This window comes from Vombatus ursinus, unplaced genomic scaffold, assembly GCF_900497805.2.
Source record: "Vombatus ursinus unplaced genomic scaffold, bare-nosed wombat genome assembly UNPS02010980.1, whole genome shotgun sequence".
Taxonomy (NCBI): domain Eukaryota; kingdom Metazoa; phylum Chordata; class Mammalia; order Diprotodontia; family Vombatidae; genus Vombatus; species Vombatus ursinus.
Window position 1 is genome coordinate 8,263,759 of NW_020950758.1, and position 26,212 is coordinate 8,289,970.

Here is a 26,212-nt window from a genome sequence, read left to right on the forward strand (position 1 = left end):
GTGTATCAACTGAAATGTCATCTTAATTCATCTTTTGGAAGAAAATCGCAGACGAGTCACTGACATATAATGGCTATATGACCTCTCTGTGTTCCAAGGCAACTCTGTCACGGTAACGTGTAGAACACATCCTGCTGGTCTGCACTGGTAGAAGGCATTTCTTCCTCCCCCTCCCACCCCTGCAGAAATTGCCAATCTTGGACCACCTCACTCCCTCCAAAAAAACCAAACCAAAGCAAAACACCACAACTCTGGGTCTTGGCCCCCGTCTAAATTTTTAAAAGCCCTGCTTTAACTATTAAGAACATTTTAAATGTCACCCCAACCTCTCAGTGCATGCAGGCCACCCAATTAACACTTTCCAGGGCTGTGCAGTTACAGTCAGGAGTGATCCTAAGCAAGAATGGGAAAACATTAATGCCAGTGGATAGCACTGAGTAAACCAAAGCCACTTTAGCTCAGGAACATAATAATCACCATTTGCTCTGCATTTTACCTTCAACTTTAGGGTAAATCCTGATCTCCCCAACCCACTAAAACAAATAAGCCCAAGGTAAATGCCAATGAGGTTGTCGAGCTACCAAGAGCAAGCGTGAGGCGACAATATTTCAGGGCAGCTTTGGGCCTGGGCTTCTTCCCAAAATTTCACACGCAGGTCCATCGATCATGTCACCAGCTAGCTTCTCCCGTTCTCGGAGAATGCAGCAAAAGGGGCGATTTTGGAACCTCCCAAGTAAGATCTCCCCAGGGAGCAGACTCTGGGACTGACCACCCCCCAGGCTGCTGTGGAACCTCTAAACAAACAAATAAGCACAAGTGAGGATGAGCTGAGACACTCACCTGGAGCCATGCTGGTCTTGGGAAAACTCTACTATGTGTCCCATGAGGTCTCTGAGCTGAAGGTTCGGGAAACGGTTATTCCGGAAATCTTCTAATAAGCGACTGCGGCCGGAGGGCATGATGTCGGCCCGGCTGTAACGCAGCCGGGAGGGAGGGAACAGCTGGCTGCTGGAGCTGAAGAGGCTGCACGTGCTGGACGCGCTGCGGTGCTTGGCTTCTGCTCCAGGAGCTGCCGAGATATAACGCCCACTGCCATTGGCCAGGCCTCCTATGGCAAAGGGGCTCTTGTCAACTGGGGGTTTCAAAGCATTTCTTAAATACAACTTTACTGAGAACACAGATGCAGTGAGCAAACAAATATTTTCCCCTTTAGAATTGAGATTTATTACAAAATCCCCAAACTCCTTAATATGTATAGGTGCAATTGTCAAAAAGGAATATGAAAAGCAAGAGGGAAATTAACTTACAGAAAATATGCAAAGACTCTCATTCTAACGGAACCCCAGCAGCTAAATTAAAAGTGTGCCTAGGAAAATTTGAAGGCAAAGGGAAGGTGCAAGTATTTACTTAGCACCTGCTCGGTGCAGGGCCCTCTAGTGGCCTTAAGAGCAGCTCAGGCTCACAAATAAGATTTCAAGAGCCCCCCAGTCTAAATGTCCTGGCCACCCTGCGGTTTGGAGGCTTTCTCTCAAACAGACCCAACACCCTCTGGCACAAAGAAAACAAAGGGCCCCAAAATCATTGCAGGTGTGATCAGGCTTCCTGGAGGGAATTAGCCAGAATCAGGTCGCCGGGGACACTAGTCACTCAGAAAACAACCCTTCGGGGATGGACTCATTAAATGTTATGGGTTAGCTGTGATAATGAGTCTCTAAGCTTTATTTTGAAAAATATGCTTCTTTTGCAACCTTCAGACTGTTCTGTGGACATCATACAGACATCATGACCAACACCAAAAATTCCTAGGGGTTTCTGTGGGCAAAGGAATGAACAAAGTACTGCTAAGATTATCAGGTCCATTCAGAACCACGAAGTCGAATGGCAGCCAGCACTAAGACAAAAGAAGAAAACAAGAACACCAAAGGGGAAAAAAAGCACTTGACAGTGTCCTTTTAAATAAACCTTACAGAAAGTGGGAAAACAGGGATTTAGGAGCTATTTTTTAAGGCCAAATTATGAAAAGTCTACAGAGAATCTTTCCATCCCCTGGGTACAGGGCGGTCTAGTTCAATCAGACCTATGTGTTCATGTCATCGTGGCAAAACCAGTCCCTTGCTACCCAGAGCCACATAAAGAAGGACAGGATGATAGGGGCTGCAGGACAGACACCCCCCAGGAGGGCCAGGGAAGAAGTTCACCCTCTCCCTTATAACCATAGCATCTCCAAGTTCCCATTTTAAGGCCTGGAGAAAGACTCCCAGGTTGGCTGGTTCCTTAGGAATCAACTTGAGGTTCTCAGCAATGGCCCCCGTTGATTCTGCATAATTTCCTCCTTTTTCCTTCACCCCGAGAAAGAACCCACACACACCCCATGGCCTTCATACTATTTGAGTCAATCTCCCCATAGCTGCTTCAGCTCTGTCTCTGACTCAACTGGCATCCTGTATCCTTCATCGTTACTTCCAGCAGTGGGCCCTAGGTAGTCTCTAAGTCATCCCAAAGTATCAGAATTCTCCCCTACAAGGACTATTTTGAAGATGATCCTCTGTTGCTGCAAACCCTGCTCACTATCTCCAATCTGAGCCACTCAACACAGTATAAGAATACCACTGCCTTAACTTCCATGATGAATTCATGCCTCATCACACCCCTGAAGATTCTCAGCCAACCCTCCCTCTCTAAGCAGAATCCCCTCTAATGCCTTACTGAAGGAATTCCAGCGACTCCTTTCCCTCAATCCACAGCTTCTCCCACTCAAACCCATTACTTCCTCTAGAAAGGCAACTGTGACTGAGTTATTTGACTTGGATTTATACAAGGGCCACCAGCAATATTTTCAGAGATGTAAGTAATCTTGGTGGTCAAACAGGAAGGGAAAAAGTTGGAGTCCGAGTTCGGTCCAATACCTTCACTTCTGACTTGCTCAAGGCTACACAAGTAGTAAGTGGCTGCTCTAAGGGTGGGTGGGTGGGTGGGTGTGTGTGGGTGTGTACACGTGCGCACGCGCGCACACATGCAGGCATGCACACTTTATATGAATGTTTTACCTACTCAATTAAGGCTACAAATTTCTGGAAGATAGAAGGTGGTGTTTCTAATTCCCCATTTACATTTCAGGAACCTGTTCATTTCACAACTTCATTAGAAAGACAATGCAATCACAACCAACTGAAGTAGGCTCCCTTCTCACCCCCAATGACTTTCAGGGATGCCTCAGAGGACTCTGCTTGACCTAAGCTCCTACTTTCACTGCCCCTAGATGACCACCTCAAACATATCCTCAGGCAAGTCTTTCAAGAAGACTCTGTGTCCCCACTCTTGTCATGAAGTAGAGGAATTTGGGCAAAATTGGCTGTCAAGAACAAATCACGTTTTCTCCATGGCCGTTATAAACAAGAGATAAGCTTCTGTATTTAAAAAAGTCATTGAAAGTTCCCAGAAAGCTACCTGTTAGGGAGATGCTCAAGCAGCGAAAGGCCTGGCCTTCTACAATCTGTTCAGGCACACGAGGACTCCGAGTCGTGAGAGCCATGGAGGGATCCTCAACTCTAACTTCATCACTTTACAGACAAAGAAACTGAGGTCCAGAAAGGGAAAGGCTGGGGTCTTGGACAGAAAGGGGCGACAACTCAGAGGTTGTGAAAATGAGCTGTATGTGACTGAGTGGACTTGAGGAGTCCCACCGAGCAGATGGCTGATAGAGGACCAGACTTTGGGAAAGAGAGGATTGCTTGCATTCTGGAGTCCATCCGAGCCCACAACCAAACTAGAGAGTTCAGGGAGGCAGGGACTGAGGATTCGGGGGTACAGTCTATGACCAATCACTATTGAGGATGATGCATGCCAACCTGACAACGGCTCATTTCACGATTCCAGCCACTCAATTACTCCTCCTCCAGTACTGCCCATTTACCCGCTCCTCTCTACGGAGAGAAGGGAGGAGGAGGAGGCGCAAGTGACTGCTACATGGTTGCTGATTTTAGGAAGCTTACCATCTAGTTAGGGAAGTGTCCACACATCACCTTTAACTAAGAGCCCACCAGAGGTAAGGTTCATAGCCCCTGGGCATGCAGAGATGAGATGTGCAGAGAGAGGCTCACCTCCAGGAAGCTGTGGTCTAACAGGGGCCCAGCAAGTACAGACACAGACACGGTAGTGCCAAAAGGGATCTCAGGATAAGGACAAGCTCCCTCTCGGAGGTGGTGCTGACGCCAACCTATCTACTCCTGGGCAAGAAAGGCCATGACAACTCACTCGCAGGTGGGCTTGAGAGGCTGGAGGGGGAGGGGGTCTCTCTCCAACCACTTCAGCGCCAAGGACCTCTTTTCCCTCTACTGACCGTCCCCAGGCCCTTGACAACCTCACCAGGGCACCTCTCCCGGATACCATGCATTTCGTCCCCCCTAGTCAGCAAGTACAGATTAATTTGCTGCTATGCTTGGTCCTGGGGATTCCAGAGTCAAACAATGGGGAAGACAGAAGTGGAATAAATATAACTATACAAAAGGTATGGGTGGGAGGACACTAGGCTTGAGCAGGGGGGCTCTGCTGACCCAAGCACAGAGCCCAGAGATGGAGGATCATAGAAAAGGATCACAGAAGGTAGGAAAAGGGGAGGAGTGGGTTTGTGCAGGGCTTCCTAAGCTAAAGAAAGGAGTCGCTATCGTAGCCCACAGGCGGAAGGGAGGAGAGCGACCTGATCAAATCGGAGAATAAGAAAATCACTTTGGCATCACCACGGAGGATGGACTGGGAAGGAGAGTCATACTGAGAGAGCAATAATATTGGAGAAAGGAAATGAGAGCCTGAACCAGGGTGGTAGGCTTCATGAAGGAAGAGACTGGACGAGATGTGAGTGATGCCACGGAGACAGAAATGGCCAAACTGGGCAAGAGCTGGCTATGTGGAGTGAAGGAGAGTGAGGAATTCAGGGTAATGGCCAAAGTCACAAACCTGGCTAAACCGGTGCTGGAAGACTGAAGTTTAGGGGACAGCCTGGGACAAAATCAGCAGATCAGGCCACACATAAATGAACTAATGAGGCTTCCAAGAGGAAGACAACGGGGGGGGGGGGGGCCTATGAAAGAGCCCTGGGGAACATCTACAATCAAGGATCATGATATGAAGACTTAGAAGGGACAGGAAGACAAGGAGGAGGAGACCAGCAGTGTCAAATGCAGCAAATGGGTCAAGAAGGATAAGGATTTTTTTTAAAAGACCAGATTTAATAATACTAATAAATGGTAATATTTATATAGCACTTATTATGTGCTTAATGCTTTACAAATATTACCTTTTGTTCCTCACAAAAACCCTGAGAAGCAGGTGATGTTCTTATCCTCAATTTAAAGATGAGGAAACTGAGGCAGATAAAAGGGTCATGCAGCTAGTAAGTGTCTGAGGCTGGCGGTGAACTCTTGACTCCAGCTAACTTTGAAGGGGAGAGAAAACTTCAATTGAGTGATAAGGCCGGATGCCAGAACCAGCATGGTAAGGTTTTAGGAGAGAGATAAGAGGGAGGAGAAACAGTTATTTTTTCTAGGAGATTAGCTGGGGAAAAGGATGAGAGCTACAGGGCAACAGCTTAAGGGAATGAAAGGGCCCAAGGAAGGCTTTATTTGAAGGAGGGGGGAGATTGAGCTGGGTCTGAAGGTAGGAAGACTAGATCAGGAGAGGTAGAAGATTCCATGAGGCCCAGGGGGAGTTCACATTGTGCTCAGGAAGATGAGGAGTGGGGACGGCTTGGACTGTCTCATGGTCAGAGACTGAAGAAAGTCCAGGAGCAGGAGGGAGCACCTCTCTAAGTCTGAATGGCTAAAAAACCTTAAAAACAAACCCAAAAAAACACTTGTATCCTTGAAAAATGACATCATTTGGCTCAAGAAGGTAATCTGTCACAAACGTGTGGGAGGGGCTTGGCAGGGCTCCTCCTCCTGGGACCCAACTTCCGGCCTTGGCTGGTTTACAGATGGGCGCGGGTGTCTGGCTGACAGGAAGCCCCACTCTTGTACTCCAATTCCTCAGCCAGCCAGCCACATCCTCTAAAGAATGCCAGCTTAGATATCATCCTGGTCCAGTCTCCAATATTTCCAGATAAGTTTAGTCAAGAAGAGAGCAAATCAGCCAGGTCAGGGAGCTGCTGAGCTGTGCCACTGTGTGGCTGGTAATACAGAGGAAAGGATCAGCTTGGTAAAGAACGTCTTAGGAAGAAATCTGTAGAAATCCTGCAGAGTTCTTACGAAATAAGCTAATGTATAATGGGGGGGAGTCCTCATTTAAGAACTGTATTTTTTTTTACTACAGCCCTCACAGTTTGGATGAGTTCCTACTGACGAAGGGCTAATCTTGGAAACGAGACTAGCATTTATGGAGGAAGCCTCTTGAAGAGCAGAGATCAGCAATTCGGAGGCCCTAAGCCTCCCCTGCAGCACGGGCCCGGGGCAGCAAGGTTGCTGAAGCCTCTGGATCTCTGCTGAGAATCAGGTCTGTAAATGTCTAAAAAGCCTGGCTCTCATCTGACTTTGAAGCTCAAAGTGGGAATGACTGAATGGATGGGATTGAATGGGAAAACTGATGACGTGAACCCTAACCCTAACCCCAAATGGCAGGAATGAGGACAAGAAAAAGAAGCAAGTCTTGATACCGGCCCCATTTGCAACCAGATGTGCTTAGAGTATCTCCCACCTTCCCACAGAAATGTCTGCTAAAGGCGGGGGGGGGGGGGGGGGCCCCGCACCTCAGCATGGCTTTCTTAAGCTAAAGACAGAAATAGTAACAAAGGCCAGAGGGATTCCGGGTCAAAATTGTTTTTGCAACCTCAGTCATCTGAAGCACTTGTATTAGCAAAAACCTACGGTTCCGCTACATGAGGCCATTGTTCCATGAAGACCCCGCCACTGTCCATGCTGGGGTAAGAGGAATTGGTCTCTTTTAAAGTAAGGTGCAAGTACACCCTGACAATGGTTGTCCTCTCATGCTTTATGTAAGTAAGAACTACAACAAACCCTCTGTTCTCCCTCTCTCTCTCCCTCTTCACCCAACCTCACCCCTCTATATCTTTTCAGCAATAATTACTGATCTTTCCAATCAAACAGAACAGCCTTCATCAGCCCTCAAAGCAAAAACGGATGCTTCTGGTACCCAAGAGCTTCTTCCAGAGGCTGCCAGGTTTCTTTCGACGGCTCATTCTTGGAGGCCCTGTTTGGGCTGCAGGTTTCTGCTTGCTTCAGCACCTTAGGAGGTGGGACTCTCCAGGGCTGGATGCCAGTTCGGAAATCTTGCACCCATCCCGAGACCTCCCCAACTTTCTCAGAATCCCAGATTTGCAGAATCTCACAGATTCTCTACTTTTCCAAACCACACTGATTAGGAAACCTCAGTGTACCTACTGTGTCAAGCACTGCTCAATCCACTCGGGACACAAATAGACAGATCAATCAGCCAGTTCACAAGTGCCTCCGATGTGAGTCACTGCACTTGGGAAATATGTTCCTAAATTTAGAGGAATCTGGAAATGTCTCTTGAAGGAGAGAGACAGTCGCTTCAGCTGGGCTCTGAAGGAAGGCCAGGCCATGCCCATGGGGTGAGCCAGCCTGCAATGACTATGGGGGGGGGACCTGCCCTTTTATCCTAGAGGCAATGGGAAAGCCCTGGGAGATAAGGGGTGAACTTCCCCTCCAACTCTGGCTGTAGAGAACCCAAGTGGGCAATAGACAAGGGTTATTTTCCTACCGTGCATACAATATTTTTTTTCCTTCTTGAAAAGACCTCACTCTGGTCATGATCTGTATTTGGACCTCTCCAGCAAACCTCATCTAAGTGCTGGCTCCTATTCCTCATCGGAAGAGGCCCACCACTCCCCAGTTTGTGCCCGCACAATCGCCGGTAACTGTTCTCTCCCCTGCCACCTGCAGGGTCACACTTGCTACTCCAAGTCTTTTCTGGATCAGAAAAGTGGTTACAGTTGTCCTCCCACCAAATCTGACAGTGATTTTGTACCTCCTCAAATGGACATGTTAGTTTATTAAGGACAATTTCTTTTCATGACCTTGCATTCCCGGTGCCTGCCATTGGGCAGCATCACAGACACCTCGTTCTCTCTCCTTCAGCACCCCAGCAGTCACGGTTGCCACGGCTGGTTCATCTGATGGTCCATGATAGCTATATCCATCATAGTTCTCTGCCCAAGTTCAGATCCTTATGGCCTCACATGAAGACTACTAGACTGCCTTCTTCTAACTGATATCCAATCGAGCAGCTCCATGGTGCAGTGGATAAAGCACTGGACCTAGAGTCAGGAAGGCCTAAATTCAAATCCAGCCTCAGATGTTTACTAGTTGTGTGACTCTGGGCAAGTCACTTAACCTCTGTCTACCTCAGTTTACTCATCTGTAAAAAAGAGAATAATAACAGCACCTACCTTCCCAGATTGTTGTTAGAATCAAATGAGATTGTATCTATAAAGTGCTTAGCACAGTGCCTGGCACATAGGAGGTGCTATAGAAATGCTAACTATTGGACCAGCTAGGTGGTGCAGTGGATAGAGCACTGACCCTGAAGTCAGGAGGACTTGAGTTCAAATCTGACCTCAGACCAAACACCTGACACTTACTAGCTGTGTGACCCTGAACAAGTCACTTAACCCCAATTGCCTTAAAAAAAAAAAAGCTAACTATTATTATTATTTATCACTAGGATAAAATAAAAGATCCTTAGCTATGCATACGGTAGGTATGTCATAAACATTTCTTGAACTGGAATGAATTCTTTATCTCTCTCTCTCTGAGCCCTTAGGCATTCTATAAAGGTTTCATGACTGAAATTCTCTGGACTAGAAATCTTGTTAAATAACTCTTCATTCACTCCTCCCATTCTACTGAATGGCTTAGAGTGGACGTGCACAGTAGCTCTGTGGTCCACTCCATGATTCCATACAAATGTGTGTATGCTGAGAGGTATGGGGTGAAGCACGGGGCTGCTCCTCTGCACTGGTGGAAGCCTCCCCACTGACCCAGCCTCACTATGTTAACACTTAACAGTTTGTTTTTATGATCAAGTCACTATTTCAACTGACTACCAACCACCACAACACGTTAACATTCACAAAGAAATTCCAGATTTAAAACCAGAACAAGGCAGTCTTCTATTTTACTAAAACAGGTACAAAAAACAAAATAGAAAACCTCATGCATGTGTGTCAATACTATCTAAAAGTTCGGGTTCCCAAGTCTTTGGAACTCTCCAAGAAAGATTTTCAATCAGGAGAAGCCTTTCAGGAAAAGGTGTCACTGTCCCACTGCCCCAAAAGTTCTCTTTTTCTATTATCCAATTAACGCTGGAGTTTAACACAAGACTATTAGGATAACAAAGGTTTGCTTGCTCCATGGGTTCTGTCCCATACAAAGCTGTCTGTTCTACATGAGCACCCACATCCCAGGTTGGTTATGAGGAGCCAGTGCTTAGCACAATTCCTGGCACAGACAAGGTGCTACAGAAATGCTGTTATTTTTCAAAAATGCTATTATTAAAATTCTCACAGAAGCAGGCTTGATCTTGGGACTTAACAAAGGATAACAAAGGATATGAACACACAGGAAACTGTTTGGAAGAGGAATAATGAAAGACGGCCTCCAGCAATGAATGATGAGAGTAAAGATGAGAACAGTAAACTGAATGATGATACCTGAATGTGTCAAGAGCTCTAACATAGGCCAATGTGGATTTCCACTGAGGCTGAAACAAGAAAAGCTTAAATGTTCAGTGTCAAGGGCAAAACAGATCTCTCTACCAAAAAAAAGACAAGACAATCCCAGTGAAAAGAAGCCAGCCATTAAATGTGACACCATTTAGATCCCACTTGTTCCCCAAAGAGGAATGGGGGTGGGGGGTGGAAGAGCTCTGGATTTGGAGTTAGAAGGCCTAGGTTCAAATACTGCTGCCCACAATCCAGACATGTGGAGGTAAATCATTCACCTATGTTATGCCTCAGTTTACCTATAAAAGGAGGAGCTTGCAAGAGATGACTTCTGGGAGGCAGAGCCAAGATAGCGGACTGAAAGCAGTGACTTGCTTGAGCTCTCCCCCAAATCCCTCCAAATACCTATTAAAAAATGGCTCTAAACAAATTCTAAAGCAGCAGAACCCACAAAAAGACACAGTGAAACAAATTTCCAGCCCAAGACAACCTGGATGGTTGATCGGAAAGGGACATCGCGCCGGGCGGGGAGAGAAGTGCAGTTTGGTGAGGGCGTGCAGGCCGCAGCGAACCTGGAGCTGACCTTAGATGACTGAATCGCGGGCAGCTGTGGCAGTTTCCAGACTTCTCAAACCACGAACGCCAAAGACAACTTAGAAGGTCAGTGGGAAAAGTCTGTGACTGCGGTGAGAGAGAAGCTAGGTCTCAGCTACAAGTCCTGAGCACGGGCCACGGCTGCCTCCTGAGCTTCCAGCCCACAGACTGAGGGGGAATTGAGTGGCTGATCAGAGGGGGATTGCAGGGATCTTTCTGCCAGTGCTGGGGCAGGAAACTCTTGCTTTGCCTGTGCTTGGATCTGAGTCACAGTTCCTAGGGCAGTCCTGGGACGAGGAAGAGCGCTGGCGTGGTGGAGCTTGTTGTAGCGGTGGAGAGGAAGCACCTTGCCCCTTATCATAGCATCTTGAAGAACTGAAAATTTACAGGTCCCTAGAAGTATCTCTGAAAATGGCTGTATAAACCCCCAAAGCTTGGGATAGTACATTCTCCACATTGGAAGCAGACTCTTACCTTAACAAAGAGTTTAAAACTCAAGTAACTGGTGGGGATCATGAGCAAGCAGCACAAAAAGAGTGAGACTATATTATCTTACTCTGGTGACAAAGAAGATCAAAACATACAACCAGAAGAAGACAACAAAGCCAAAGCTCCTACATCCAAAGCCTCCAAGAAAAATATTAATCAGTCCCAGGCCTTGGAAGAGCTCAAAAGGGATTTTGAGAAGCAAGTAAGAGAAGTGGAGGAAAAACTGGGAAGGGAAATGAGAGTGATGCAAGAAAATTATGAAACACAAGTCAACAGCTTGCTAAAGGAGACCCAAAAAAATACTGAAGAAAATAACATCTTAAAACAGCCTAACCCAAATGGCAAAAGAGAGCCAAAAAGCCAATGAAGAGAAGAATGCCCTAAAAAGCAAAACTGGCTAAATGGAAAATGAAGTCCAAAAGATTACCGAAGAAAATACTTCCTTAAAAATTAGAATAGAGCAATTGGAAGCTAGTAACTTTTTGAGAAATCAAGACACTGTAAAACAAATCCAGAAGCATGAAAAAATTAGAAAACAATGTGAAATATCTCATTGGAAAAACAACTGACCTGGAAAATAGATCCAGGAGAGAGAATTTAAAAATTATTGGACTATCTGAAAGCCATGATCAAAAAAAGAGCCTAGACATCATCTTTCAAGAAATGATCAAGGAAAGGGGCAGCTAGGTGGCGCAGTGGACAGAGCACCAGCCCTGAAATCAGGAGGGCCTGAGTTCAAATCCGGCCTCAGACCAAACACTTGACACGTACTAGCTGTGTGACCTTAAACAAGCCACTTAACTCCAACTGCCTCACTTTAAAAAAAAAAAAAAGAAAAGAAATGATCAAGGAAAACTGCTCTGATATTTTAGAACCAGAGGGCAAAATAGAAATTTAAAGAATCCACCAATCACCTCCTGAAAGAGATCCCCAAAGGAAAACTCCTAGGAATACTGCAACCAAATTCCAGAGTTCCCAGGTCAAGGAGAAAATATTATAAGCAGCCAGAAACAAAGAATTCAAGTATTGTGGAAACACAATCAGGATAACACAAGATTTAGCAGCTTCTACATTAAGGGACTGCAGGGCATGGAACATAATATTCCAGAGAGCAAAGGAGATAGGATTACAACCAAGAATCACCTACCCAGCAAAACTGAGTATAATCCTTCAGGGGAAAAAATGGTCATTCAGTGAAACAGAGGACTTTCAAGCATTCTTGATGAAAAGACCAGAGCTGAACAGAAAATTTGACTTTCAGATACAAGACTCAAGTGGAACATAAAGAAGTAAACAGGAAAGAGAAAATCATAAGAGACTTATTAAGGTTGAACTGTTTACATTCCTGCATGGAAAGATGATATTTGTAACTCATGAGTCCTTTGTCAGTATTAGGGTAGTTGGAGGGAAAAAAATTTTATGTATGTATATTGATAGATAGATAGATAGATAGATAGATAGATAGATATATAGATAGATAGATGGATAGATAGATAGATAGAAAGATAGATAGATAGATGGAGGGCACAGGGTGAGTTGAAGATGAAGGGGTCATATCTGGAGAATAAAATTAAGGGGTGAGAGAGGATTATGCTAGGAGAAGGAGAAAGGAAGAGGTAGAACAGGGTAAATTATCTCACAAAAAAAAACAGAAAAGAAAAGGCTCTTACAGTGGAAGGGAAACAGGGGAAGGTGAGAGGGAATGAGTGAATCTTATTCTCATAGGGTTTGACTTAAGGAGGGAATAACATACACACTCAATTGGGTATGGAAATCTGTCTTACCCTACAGCAAAATGGGGGGGGGAGGGGACAAGAGAGTAGAGGGATGATAGAGAGGAGGGCAGATTGGGAAAGAGGGTAATCAGAAGCAAATACTTCCGAGGAGGGACAGGGTCAAAAGAAAAAATAGAATGGGGGGGGGGTGTAGGATTAAGGAAAATAGTTCGTTTTTCACAGCATGTCTACTATGGAAGTGTTTTGCATAACTGCACATGTATGACCTATATTGAGTTGCTTGCCTTTTCAATGAGGGTGGGTGCGGAGGGAGGAAGGGAGAAAATTTGGAACCCCAAGTTTTAAAAACACATGTTTTAAAAAAATATTTTCACATGCAAGTAGGAAATAAGAAATACAGAAATGGGGTACAGAAATCTATCCTGCCCTACAGGAAAATAGAAGGGGAAGGGGCTAAGAGAAGGGGGGAAGAGATAGAAGGGAAGGCAGACTAGGGGAAGGAGTATTCAGAATGCATGCCATCTCGGGGTGGGGGAGAGGCCAGATGGGGTGAAAATTTGGAACTTAAATCTTGTGGAAGTAAATGCTGAAAACTAAAAATAAATAAATTTATTAATAAAAAAAAAGAAAAAAAAAAGAGATGACTTCTGAAGATTCCAAATTCATAAATGGGAGTTGTCTGCTATCAAGGGAAAACTCCTCACAAATTTGGTTCTTTCACAATGGAATAGGTTATCAAAGGAAGTTACAGGAACACCTCATGTTTTTTGAAAATTACAGATCATTCATACTAAGATTACAATGTCCTACGTGTAAGCCAGAATGAATTCTTGTTTTCCAATCTAACAGCTAATAAAGCCAGGTAAGCCAAAACCAGCATTTCACTCTCAGGAAGGTGAAAAAGGTGTAGCCCTACAGCTGCAGGAAGCTGATGCTCTGTATTTTATAGGCTTTAAGACGTTACAACCTTTGATTTTAAAAAATGTTGCCAGCCAGTAAAAATGTGTGGCCTGATAGAAAGCACCAGGAGTGCCAGGCTCCTGTTAAGAGTCTGTTAACGTAACTAAATAAATATAACTGACACTAAAACGCTTTCCAAAAGTTTCGTAAGAGGCTTAAAATACAAAAACGACCCATATTTTAACCAAAGCATGTAAAATGATATAAAAAAGAGCACATTTCTCCATAAGTAACAAAACAACTAACACATCTTAACAGAAAACGGGAACTCAGGGAGAATGAAAGGATCTCAAAGATAAAGAAGTCAAATAATCGAAGATATAAACATCACTGCCACTCCCCAAGGCTTACTTGACTGAAACCAATAGGTAATTTCTTTCCATCAATCACACTACAAACTGGCCAAGAAGCTAAACCAAAGGTCATCTTCACATTTTTAATGGTTTGTCTAGACCCTCTTCTTTACATCAGTCATCTTGGCACATTTGCTCTTGTGATCAAAAAACTAACCAACAGAGATGGCAGCTGCCAAGCGGCCTGCCAGGAGGTGTGCATCACCCGCCTCTCCATCACTGTACGTGACCCCTCCCATGGCACGATGAGGTCACATGACTTTCTAAGCCATGGCGCCCACACGGTTCCCAGTTCCCTCCGAGCTCAGTGGTACAGCCTGAACCTCTGATCTGTTACAGATACCAAATATCCATTCACTGGTTCAAAAGGTGTGGGAAGGAGTTAATAACGTCACTGCATGATAACAAACTGAAATTCAAAATAGCCCCAGCAATGCATCATCAGGGGATGGTCTTTACACAATATGGACCAATTTCTAAACGGGAACTGAAAACTCAGTATTGTTTTCATTGGTGTGACGTGGGGCACATTTTCATGAGACTGTTAAGAGTTACCAATTATCGTTTTTAAAATTTCATGTCATTTTGGCCCCTTATGTAACAGGAGGTGGCACTTGGTGCTGAAGATCTGGGTATCACTCTCTTGTCACTGACACTTGATGCAAAGGTTTCTTTCTCTGCTACTGATTTTGGTTATGCCAAATATAGAAACTCTGACATGCAGGTAGCCAAAATTATCTCTATTTCTAACGATCCACTCTAAGGCTTCTGGGTCATAACAGATGGCTAGTCTGGTTCTCTTCCAGTTTTTTTTCACAAGTGATGCGACCTTTCCAATTCAGGACATGCATCCGTTTTGAATTGAGAGTAGTTATAAGATCCCAAACTGATTTCTACCAAGATACTTTCCCATCAATTTCCAGTTTCCCCATCAATTCTTGCCCAAAAAAAGGATTCTTCATTTGCAAATGGCCCCTGCCCTTTGACTGTACATCAGGCCATATCTAGCCACTGGAGAATGGTTCTTGTTCTAAGCTGTCCAGATACAGTGGAGAGGAGATTCTTGGCAGAGATAGGCGTTTCAAAGATTCGCCCTCCTCCCCTCCCCCCTCAATGAATGTCAGAAGTTTGTGCGTGACCAAAACCAATGCAACTAGAATAAGGAAACCTGTCCATTTGGGAGGGGAAAAAAATCTATGCATCAAATCTCTGATAAACAAAAGAATCACTCTACATGGTTGAGCATATGGTTTCCAAAAGAAGGGCTACGAACTACTAACCACCACGTAAAAGAATACATCTAATCACTAAAAAGAAGAAAGCTCCAAATTCAAACAATCCTGAGATTTCCCTGCACATCCAGCAAATTAGCAAAGATGCCCAAACAATGGGAAAACCAGGCTGGACGGTGGTGGGAAGATGACAAGATGAAGACAACTCAGTCTGTACAAGGGGAAGACAGCATGAGCATGAAGTGGGGGATGACACAGCACACACAGAAGGAGAGAGAGAAATCCAGGCCAGGCTGACAGTCAGGGAGGGAGAAGACAGGGGTATCATGTAAGAGGCAAGAGGGAGGAAGGGCTTAAGGAAAGAGGAGGCCCCTAGCGCTTCCCAGAAAGCAGAGATGGGTGCGTGTGGGTTGGCTCCCACAGCCTCTGCTGGACAGCCTGCCTGCCACTCAGAGCTTCCCATGTGGCCTCTGTGCCCCTCTTCTATTCAGACCCATGATACTGGACCCAGCCAAGCCTTCCCAAGCTGAGCCTCCTCTGGCCCCACCCCTGCAGCCCTCCCAGCTCATCAACACCATTCTGAAAGTACAGGTTGTCACTGCTGTCCTCTGTTCTCAAAGAAGCCCATGCATCAGGAAGGTGATGCCATGATTTGCAGGTGAAATGGATTCAAACGGGGGGAAGGCTGTACCAAGTTACCAGTCTCACTTTCTCTGGGCCCAGTGGCAAGGAACGGATCAGGACGACTGGAGATGGCCTTGGGTGCAGTGGGAGACCTTGGCCTTTTGACAGTAAGGGCTTTCCCAGGTCTCCCTTTGGCTGAGGCAACCCACATTCAGTGATTAAGGCTAGGTAAGAAATGAAGCAAAGAATGGCCTCTTTAAAATGTAGACATATATAGTGAACGAATAAAAAGCACACAAAGCAATCTGGAAGGGAGGGCAACAGCATTTGGTGGTGGGGAAGGGGGTGGGTATGAAAAAGTTTCATGCCAAAGATGGTGCTTAAACTCCATGTTAAAGGAAAAGAAGGATTCACTGACCCAAAGTTAAGGAGGGAGCTCATGGCAAGGAGAGAGGAAAAGAAAGCACTCTGGCTGGAGTGCTGGGTGGAGGAGGTATGTTAATGTCCAACGAGGGCTGAAAGAGAGGTTTGGGACTAAGCTGACTAAGAGAAGAACTTGTATTTGACTCTAGAAGTAACGAGGTCACCACGAAGGGGAACCACATCATCAGATCTAGCAGCACTGTGGGGGAAAGACTGGGGGGAAGGAGGAGACAGGTGGGCCTGACTAGAAGCAAGGCGTAGCAGGTCAAACTAGGAGGATGTTCTGGAGATAGAGACGGTAACTGACTGGGTTTGTGCAGGAGAAAAAGAGAGGAGTCCAGGGCAATGGTGAGGCTGTGAGCTTGTCACAATGGGAAGATGGCGGAGGGAGATAATCAGTACCTTTGGAGAAAACATTTTCAATTGATGAAGTCAGAAGCCTGATTACCAAGGGCTCAAGAGTAAGTGAGGGGAGAGGAATGAGGCAGAATGTGCAAACAGCCTTTTCCAGGAGTCTGGCTGGGAAAGGAACAGGAGATACAAGTTGAGAGTTTGAGAAGACAGTAGGCTTTGATGGAGGGTTGCTTTTTTTTTTTCCTTGAAAGGATGTGGGACAGGGTTTTGACAGGAAAAGAATGGGAGACAAGGGAGCGCACACCAAATGACAGAAGTTCAGCTGAGAGAGAAGAGGGCAGAAAAGGTGTGAAGAAAAGGGTTCTAGAAGCTACTTTGGAGAGTGATGGACAGAATGAATTCTGGAGAAGTGAAAGGACTCCTTTGTCACGGTGAAAGCCCAAGTGTGCCTGGATAAGCCAACTTTACAATGCACACAGTCAGCACAGCTGTGAGACTTTTCCTAGCCGCACCCTCAGCTTGGGAAGAGGAGCAGAGAGAGAAGACAACAGGACGGGGCTGGGGTACGACAGTCAGAGTCAGGGACACCGGATGCTGAAAAGACATGTGTATGTGTATACATACAGGGTGAAAGGGTGCTGAGTGAAGGAGGTAAAGGAAGTCTAAAAGGGACAGTGCAGAGAAATGAGTGTCCTGACTCTTCCCAACCACGGTGCAAAGCAGTCGTGGCATGGGGGTTGGGGAAGAATCAGCTGTGCTGAACAGGACCACAGGGAGTCAGTTCCAACAGTGAGGAACCAGGTGCTAGAGAGGGTTAAGAAATGGAAGAAAGTAAGAGAAAGAGGTGGGGGAGGGGGTGGTGGTGAGAGTGATGAGCGTGAGAGGCAAACCCAGGTGTGAGGCTTTTTCACAGTTGATTCCGTCTGTCCCAATTTCCACCTGGAAATCTTTTTAGATCTCAAATGAAATCCATCACACAATGAGGCAAAACCAGAATATCTGATAAACAGACCCCTGATGCCATTAATCCAAGCTTCTGATACAAACAGACCTACTGACCCTTCACTACATGGACAAAATCTGTTTCAGAAAAATTATTTATAAAGCAAAAATGTCTATATTGAGCACAAACCTGCCAGAGCAGAGGAGGCCCTTCACGGGTCTTTCAGCTCATGCTCCAAACGGGCACTGCTCAGGCCTGGAGAGATGGCAGATGACAGGAAAGTTCTGCCAAAGACGCTCTCTGGAATTGGGTTAAGAAATGATCCATAAAATGAACAATAGCATAAATTCTAACTGCCCTTTAAAGTCAAAGTCAAAAAAATCCATCAGTCAACTGTGTAAGGATCAAGAGAGAGTATATTTTCAAATATAAGGTCTACGGGACCTTATGTAGAGATGCCAGAAGGGCCCAGGGGACAGCACTGAGGCAGCTCCTTCGTATTCTGAGATTCTGGACTTCTCGGTGCTTTGAGATAAAGTTCCTCAGGGGCTGGGGAGTTTGACTCACTCAACACCTTAAGGGAAGAGACTGTTTCCTTTTGTAGTTTGTATCCTCTGCACATAGTAGGTACCCAATAAATGCTTGTTTCTCTTGTTATGTCCCTATGGATCTTGTGTTTTAATTCCCCATTAGCCAAATCTGTTACGTCCTGTTAACCTTATTTTCATACGGTAAGACAGTTGAGTTGGGGTACAACCCACAGCAGGTCTACCTCAACAAAGATAATTTTATAACAGCTTTCCACGAATCCATTTACTCGTCACTTTTTCTTTGCCTAGCACATAGCAGGCACTTGGTAAGTCCTTGCTGATTTCATCTGACCCCAGGGGGCCTCCCAAGCTCAGCCCGGGTGCCCCACTGGGGTCTGTATGGTATTGTGGTACTATCACAACGTGTCAATCAATGAACCTACAAGCCGCTGAGTGGCAAGTTCCTGTCCCATTGTTTTGTCCTACCATTCCAACATCTCCCAGAGAGGACCAGAGGGATGTGGCACCAGCATTCCCAGACTTCAGCTCTAATCAGATCCCCATCGACAGATCCCCCCTTCTCATTGGGAAGGCCTTCACCCTTTTCCTTTATTCTGTTCCTCTCGCGAGACGGGCCACACCTTAAAGTTAGGAGCAAGAATTCCCGTCTTCCAGCTTGGCTAATTTCCCCCTTTCTACCACCTTCCCAGTTAGCCAACCCAGCCCTAAACCTCAGGGGTGTCTGAAGACCTCACACAGCCCAGCCAGAGTGTGTGCAAAGTGGGGCTGAGAGTAAGTAATGGTTCACCTCAGAGCTCTCCTTCTCCTCCTCTTCTCCCTATCTTCCTAGCAGAAGCTGCCCATGCAAACAAAAGAGCAGTGGATTAGGAGACCTTCAATATTCTGCCTCTTCAAAACTTCCAAGTATCTAAGAAGAGAACAGGGCTGACAAAGGCAAATCAAATATTTATTAAAAGCATCCCTCCATCTGAAAGTCACCAGTCCTTAATATCAGAGAAACTCCCCTTCGGACAGACTCAAGATCATGATCATCAAGGAAACGCGTGCCCTTTGGCAGATCTCAAGAGCGCCTGCTCAATGGCGAAAGCCTAGGTTTTTTCTTTGACCTTCTAAGGGAGAAATTCAATCACAATCAATGGGATAATCTAGCATTCAATTTTTATATTAACTTCCTTGAAAGGAATTCATACTCTAAACACTTTATAATAATCACACAGCATCTGCTCATTTCTGCTTACATGCTGAAGAAGTCAAGGAAAATTAAGAGAACACGTTAAAAGACTAAGCTTGAGACTCTTCATAGAGTCTATTTTTACAGTTTTTTATAATCTCTAATGGACTTTCTATTCCTCATAATGCTTCCATCCCTCTCACTCAGACACAGATTCCTTTAGGCACCTCCCAGAGTCGAGGAAGTCAGAGCACCAGGAAAACCTGAACTGAGATCCCAGCCGCAGGAAGGTATCAGGTGTGGCGACATGCTCGCCTGCCCTTTCCTCCACCTCGTGACTGACCCTCGAAGGCAGAAACCACCTTCATTTTGGTTTTTGTAGCTCCAACACCTAGCACAGGGCCCGGCACAGAGGAGGTGCTTAATAGATGCCTCGCTAACTGCAGCAGAACAGCCGATTTGAATTTCTCAGAGTACTTTTCTTTCTTTCTTTTTTTTGGGGGTGGGGTGAGGCAATTGGGGTTAAGAGACTTGCCCAGAGTCACACAGTTAGTGAGTGTTATGTGTCTGAGACCGGATTTGAACTCAGGTCCTCCTGACTCCAGGGCCAGTGCTGTATCCACCAAGCCACCGAGCTGCCCCCAGAACAATTACTTTTGAAAGGAGCTATGCCCAAGGCACCTTTTCTTCATTCTTATCACTGAAACCTAGAAATATTTTATTTACCCCCTCTAGGCAACTCAAGAAACCTTCTCAACAGAGCCAGCTGGCTATTGGCTTGAGGAAGCTTGCTGAAGTGCCCATTTCCTCAAACTTCTGGCCAGCTGCACGTTCGCTCCAGCGCTCCAACTTTGCTGAGGGAGCTAGGACCAGGGTCCCTGCAGAGGATTCCTCAACTGACCCTCCCTGTCCAAGCTCAGAGAGCAATCATTGGCCTTCCAGGGCAGGGCAAGCTGCAGCCTTGGCGAGCTGGCCAGCCCCGTTAACGGTTCCTTTTGCTGGCTGACTCCACCCTCACTGTCTCATAGTAGGCACTTGCCTAATATCAAACCCAACCCCACAGCATCCGTCCTGGAGTGAAATCCACAACCGCCACCTCAGCCACTCGAGAGGCACAGCCAGGGGAACCTCCCCTCCGCAGAACAGAGCCCTCCCACCCAACACAGGAGTCCAGCGGGGCGCCAGGTCCTGCTTGCCGGAGCTCCCCACCTCACTCCTCCGCAAAGCTCACAGAAAAGGGACAAACAGAAAGAGAAGACATGCTGAGCAGCACATGTTGAGGGAGAGGAGGGCAAGGAGGCAATGTGCTCACATGTGACCGGTCCACCATGGAGCCTTGCCACAGAGATGGACCCCACGGCAGCCCGAGCCCAGGACCACGTGGTTCTTCTGCAGTTCCTCTCTGAGGGGTGTTGCTGCCAGCCCCAATCACGGTGCAAGAGAGGAGCAGGGAGGCAGGTGCTCACCCAAAGACTTCTGTATAGAGAAGGCTCTGACAGAACCCTGATAAAAGACTGTTCAGAGTACACTAAGCATTTTTTAAAAACAGCGCTCACCCGGAAATTTTATCAGCTTTAGTCTGAGAAGAGCAGAGGGAGGCAAAGGCAATCCTAACACGCAACCCCAGAAAAACTGCAAGTGAGGCAGGCTTCGAAGGAGCGGCTGCATCCATCAGCATGGCGTGTGTTCAACCCACATGGCAAAGAAAATCAGAGACAGGGCGAAGACTTATATTTCCAAGTAAAACTAGTAAAATTTCCCATCACTGGAGGTGCCTGGTCTGTCTGGCGTTAATCATTTTAAGAGAGACCATCAGTCTCTACAAGAACACCATCCACAGTAAATTATTTGGTAAAATTCACTCAGATTATCACTGATGTGGACAAGTCCATCCAGCGCCCACTTATAATTTTACGTGCTACTCTGTACCCAGATCGAATAATCACAAACCTTTTACATATGCAAAATAAAAGTCTAGGCTCAAAAAAAAAAAACCCACCACTTGGTGTGCATCCTGTTTTATTTTAGAGAAATGGGGCATGACACATATCTAAAACATTCTGTTCCAAGGCCTCAAACCAATGAAATAGAACCAAGTCTAACTCTGGGGCAGCAGCCCACTTCTATTTCTTGTTCCCAGCTACCCTCAATCTCTTGACTCTGGCAGGCAGGTAGGCACAGAGATGCCATATGGCAAGGAAACGTGAGTCCCCTTGGCAAACCTGGGCTAAGTTTTTGCTTTCTCACACACAAACCTTGGAGAGTGAAATTCTCATTCCACTACAACCTAGAAAGCATTTGGTTCTGTAAGGGATCTGAAAACACACACACACACACACACACACACACACACACACACACACACACACACACACCCCAAAAGTAGAGATTAAAAAAAACCCACACACCTTTGCATTTCATCAAAAGAACATAAGATATAAAAAGGTCTTAAACCTGTCTGTACATCAGACTCTTATTTCAATGCTGAGACAGAAAAGTGAACAATTTTCAAAAGGTTATGGAAATTTCTAGAAGTAAAAGCAATTCTGAATCTCCTATCCCACATGAAATTGTTTACACACATTATTAACAGCCACACAAACATACACACACATGTATACACACAAATAAAAAGGGTTGTTGTTTTTTTACCTAAATGCAAACTGGATGAAGATCCATGTGATGAGAGTGATGGCGGTGGCGTAAGACAATGTCCTGGCGTTTGGCTTGGCAGAGGCATGCCTATTGGGCTTGGAGAGGAGGAAAATCCCAGACTATTGTAAAATGGCGGCCCTACGGGAGGAGCTAGGCTGCTACTAGATCTTTTGTACAATTCAGAGCTAGTAGACAGAGAATCTCTCCTTGGAGCACTACTACTTGCAGAACTGCCAACTGAAGAAGAAATAAAAAAAACCCTAATTACATACAGCGGTAACTGGACAAACCCTATCCCCAGCTCCTCCTGAGTAATGCCAGGAGGGGTCACAATAAGCATTGGGTAAACATCATTAGGGAGAAAACGGTCACTCTACAACCTGTGTGGATTCCCTAAGGAAATTCAGCAGGGTGCCAAGGCACCCCAAGAAGGAGCAGGGCCCATGTTACACTTCTGATGGCTTCACTCAGGACTGAAACCTGGCCCATTGGAGCTCAGGGCTTTTTGTAGCTTACTTCATGTCAAAGGGTTCAATTTGGGGAGTTTCATAATCTCAGGAAACCAGTCCTTAGAGCTCCTATTTCAATCTTTTCCAGTCACAAAGCAAAAAAGTTGTAGTAATCAGAGAGAAAAAAAAAATCAAAAATGGTCTCTGGCAGTCCCATGTGCTTTGGCTTCTAGCTCAGACTTCAAACTCTTGCCACCTGATGGGAAATCCGTATTGGCCCGAATATCAGAGGCTTCTGAAATGTGCGTGGCAATTCCTCACGCCACAGTCCTCTGTAAGTGGATCATCAGGGCCTTCCCCCAGCTAATGGCCACCTCCCGGGCCCAAGCCTTTTCCTCAGGACACCACTAGGCCAAGCGAGCGCCCTTCTCAGGGCTACGCCTGCTGCTCATTCTCTCTCCTGCCACCAGGGTCCCAGGCTACTTCACAGCTCTCCCCCCATCACAGCTCTCCTTTCCCACACTGCACATCAGCGCCCTCTCTCTCGCTGCTCCTTACGCCCAAGAAATCTGGACAAAGTGGGCAGGATTCAATTGTCCCATGATGCTGCCACGCTGAGCATTCGTGCCCGGTGTGGCAGTCAGGAGCTGCTAGCACTGCAAGCTTGGCCTGATCCCCTGGCCTCTTCCCCAGTTAGCTCCCAGATCTAGCCCTTCTCAACTAGGACTATGGTCCTGAGGAGACTGCCAACAGAGGGAAGACCAGGAAATCTGACCATGGTCAAAAGTCCCAGCTGTATATTCGGACCAATACGGCAATTCTTTCCAAGACAGCTTCCAATGTTCTAGAAAGACCTGGCTTTCCAATGGAAGGTCTTTGAGGGGTGGATACACACAGAACATAGATTAGAAAGAGAAAATGAGCAGAGCACAAGGTGGGCTGCAGATCAAGCTGAGCTAATAAATAGAAGTGTGAAACTTTAACACTCTGGCACAATGAAATATAAAATTTGAGGAAGGAAGGAGAGTTCTTATCCTACTATATATTAAGACAAAAAAGGGGGTGACTTATCCAACCTTGCTGCCAGTCTTTCTTCTAAAAAAAAAAAGCATTAATATGTGACATATGTTTTATAGACAAATTTCAAATTTAAGACAATCATGTAATAGAAAAATGTTAGATCTTTTTTTAAAAAATACTAAAAAAAATGTACAATCAACTAGGTGAGGTCTAAGAAAGGAGAAGCTCTCCTGGCGCTGGGCTTGGCAAAGCTTTTTAGGGCACGTGCCGTACTGACTAAGCCAACTAAGCCAATTTAAAAGGACACTGTCAAAGCAACTGTTCCGAAACTGAACTCCTCTGTGTCGCTAGTCCCTGCAGACATCAGACGCCTCGCACGGTAGCAGCTCTTTCCAAAAGAGGGCTGCTTCATGCTAGCTCCCCCATCCAAAGGTCAAAGAAAGGAAAACATTTAAAAATAATTAAGAAAATCTTTCTTTTAACCACTTAGGCAAACAGGAGAGTAAGTCCCCGTAGCTTAATTAAACTATCTCTGAAAACTAGGAGAAGGCTACATCTAGAGCAAATGACACAAGGGGCTGACGATGGCATCTCTCATTTTGTGTCACAAACAGCAGCTCCTCCTGACGAAATGGGCCAAGGAGAAGTTGGGCTTGGGGCTCAGACCTGATGGTGAAGCTTCTGTCCCAGCGTGTCACCATGCAGGCATCCAGATCAATGCCACACTGGAAGGGGGACCATTCTGAGCCTGGTGCCACGAGTGGCCAGCGGGTAGGAGGTTCTGCCCAGGCCTCCCCAGGGTATGTCCCACCAGACCAAGCCTTAGCTTTGTTAGCTCTATTTCCCAGGTGCCAGGAACAAGCCTTTAGCCAACTGAGGTCCACAAGGCCATGAAAGTGAGCCTGGGAAAAACAGACCCAGACAGGACAGGAAACTTGAGCAAGCAGGCAGAGCACCTCACCAGCCCCAGAGATCCCAGGATTGTTGAGGCTTCAGAAGGTGGGCAGTATTTGGTGCACAAGTGCCTAATTTTGTGCAGTTTGAAAAAAATAAAAACAGGTCACGAGGCAAGTGATGTAGGGGTTTTGCACGGCTTTACACTAAGGTTTCCTGGGGAAACAGGCCAAGAAAAACTTAGGTTAGGACTTCAGCTAGCTTAGCAGGCTCCTTAGATGGACCGTTGGGGCTTTAGTTTAGAATTGTTCACCACCACACTGAATTTCTATGAGGAAAATTAAGGCAATCACAAATTAGGAAGTCATATGAATTACATCATGTGAAAAATTAGCTGAATGACCAGCACTCAAAGGCATAAGAAGGGGCTAGACAATGATGTCTAAAAAGTGATGTAAAAGTCACTGGCCCTAAAGGCTTGCCCTCCTATCTGAACAAGCTCTAGACTGCTTAAATACAGTCAAGTTTTTATTCTAAAACCAAAAGAGCAGACTCAATGCACCCTGCGTTGTTATTCTTTCTGCTCCACTATCATGAGAAGATCTGCGATTCCCATTTTCAAATAAAAACTGAACCATGAAAAAGGAGACTCAGGCCACAAAAGCCACTTACCGGATGAGCCGAAGCCACTGAGGGCTGAGCCAAGGGCAGCCCCCAAGGAGCTGCTGCCCCCAAAGCCCAGAGACGTGCCTCCAGGCTGGCCCGGCCCATGAGAGAACAGGGAAGTGCTCTGTGAGGTGCTGGTCAGAGAGCTGCTCCCATAAAATGAACTGGACTGAAGATTGGTGCTGGGCTGGGGAGGTGGCTGCTGGGGCGCTGGCGGTGGTGGCGGCGGGGGCTGGGTGCCCAGAGGCCGGAAGAGGCCATTGGTGGCTCCCGTCAGACTGCTGGCAGTCCCTCCGGCAGAAGCCGCGGCTGCTGCAAGACACAAGTTTGAAATCCTCTCTCAAGCTGAGGCCCCGTCCTTAAGAAGGGGCTCTGCAAGAAAGTTTCTGTCCTGCCAACTTACCAGCCTGCGCTGCTGCCGAACTAATGAGGACAGGCGTGGAGGCCACGAGGCGGACGGGGGCGCCCAGGCCTGTTCTTGCTCCCGGGCCCACCACTAAGGCACCAGTCTGGTCATAGTAGGCGGTTGGGGCAAGGACTTGGTAGCCTAGAGGTCGGGGGACACACAGACAAAGGGTCACAAGCTGCATGGAAAGCCACCAGACACAGCAATGCAGAGAGGCATGGGAATTCAAAGGAAGCCCAACCAGAGGCAGGAGGGACAAGCTGTTCTGCCCAGGCTCCCCTGGGGCCAGGTGCTGCCAAGAGCTCCAAGCACTGCAATGACCACAGCAGAGGCAGCCCCGTGAAGGCCCCCACGAGAGCTAGGTGACAAAGGGAGCTCCACGACCCAAGCAGGAAAGGCCCTCCCATTACTGAGGGAGGAAGGGCCACGAAGGGCCATGACCGATCAAGGGATTCCTGCGCTTGTCTTGACTGTACCTGGACTTTCCAAACTCATCCAAAAGTGACCTTTCAGACTGAACACCCAATTGTGCTTTGCTTCTGCACAAGAAAGGAGCACGTCCTCTGATTTCTCCCTTCCCATCCACAGGCTGCCAATCAAAGCCCACCACTGGGACCCAGTGCCACAAGAGGAACAAGCGTGACTCCCACGTAGGACATGCCTCAGCACCTACCAGATGGGAGCCTCGGGGGAACTCAGGGCGCAGCCTGCTCCCACCACGGCAAAAATAAACTGGAAAGAACTCGGCGTGGTTGTTCCATTACCTGGCATGCCAGTAGCAAGACCCTGCCCGAAAGCCAGAGCGGGGTTGGCGGCAGCGGCGGCGGCGGCGGCAGCAGCAGCGGCGGCGGCAGCGGCGAGGGATTCTGCTGGCTGCCCCTGCTGAGTCTGATTGGGAGTGAGAGGGCGCTGACTGGCTCCAGCCCGGAGAACCTGCAAGAAAGAGAGGAGACCCAAGAAAACACGTGACCAAACTACCGGCACGCAGGCTGTCAAAC

At 46.6% G+C, this 26,212-nt stretch overlaps 1 protein-coding gene across 4 annotated transcripts in view; it reads right to left on the reverse strand.

The window, feature by feature from the left end:
* The window catches only part of PUM2 (pumilio RNA binding family member 2), a 67,142-nt gene that overhangs the window by 12,927 nt on the left and 28,003 nt on the right, over positions 1 to 26,212 (reverse strand). For 2 of the 4 annotated variants that reach the window (XM_027855650.1, XM_027855649.1), the window contains exons 9-13: positions 25,979 to 26,147; positions 25,212 to 25,355; positions 24,815 to 25,120; positions 21,777 to 22,016; positions 841 to 1,108 (exon numbers count right to left, since the gene is read on the reverse strand). In XM_027855650.1, coding sequence (XP_027711451.1) covers positions 841 to 1,108; positions 21,777 to 22,016; positions 24,815 to 25,120; positions 25,212 to 25,355; positions 25,979 to 26,147 — 1,127 coding nt within the window. The remainder of the gene's footprint in view (positions 1 to 840; positions 1,109 to 21,776; positions 22,017 to 24,814; positions 25,121 to 25,211; positions 25,356 to 25,978; positions 26,148 to 26,212) is intronic. The other 2 variants (XM_027855648.1, XM_027855652.1) reach the window with 1 other exon arrangement.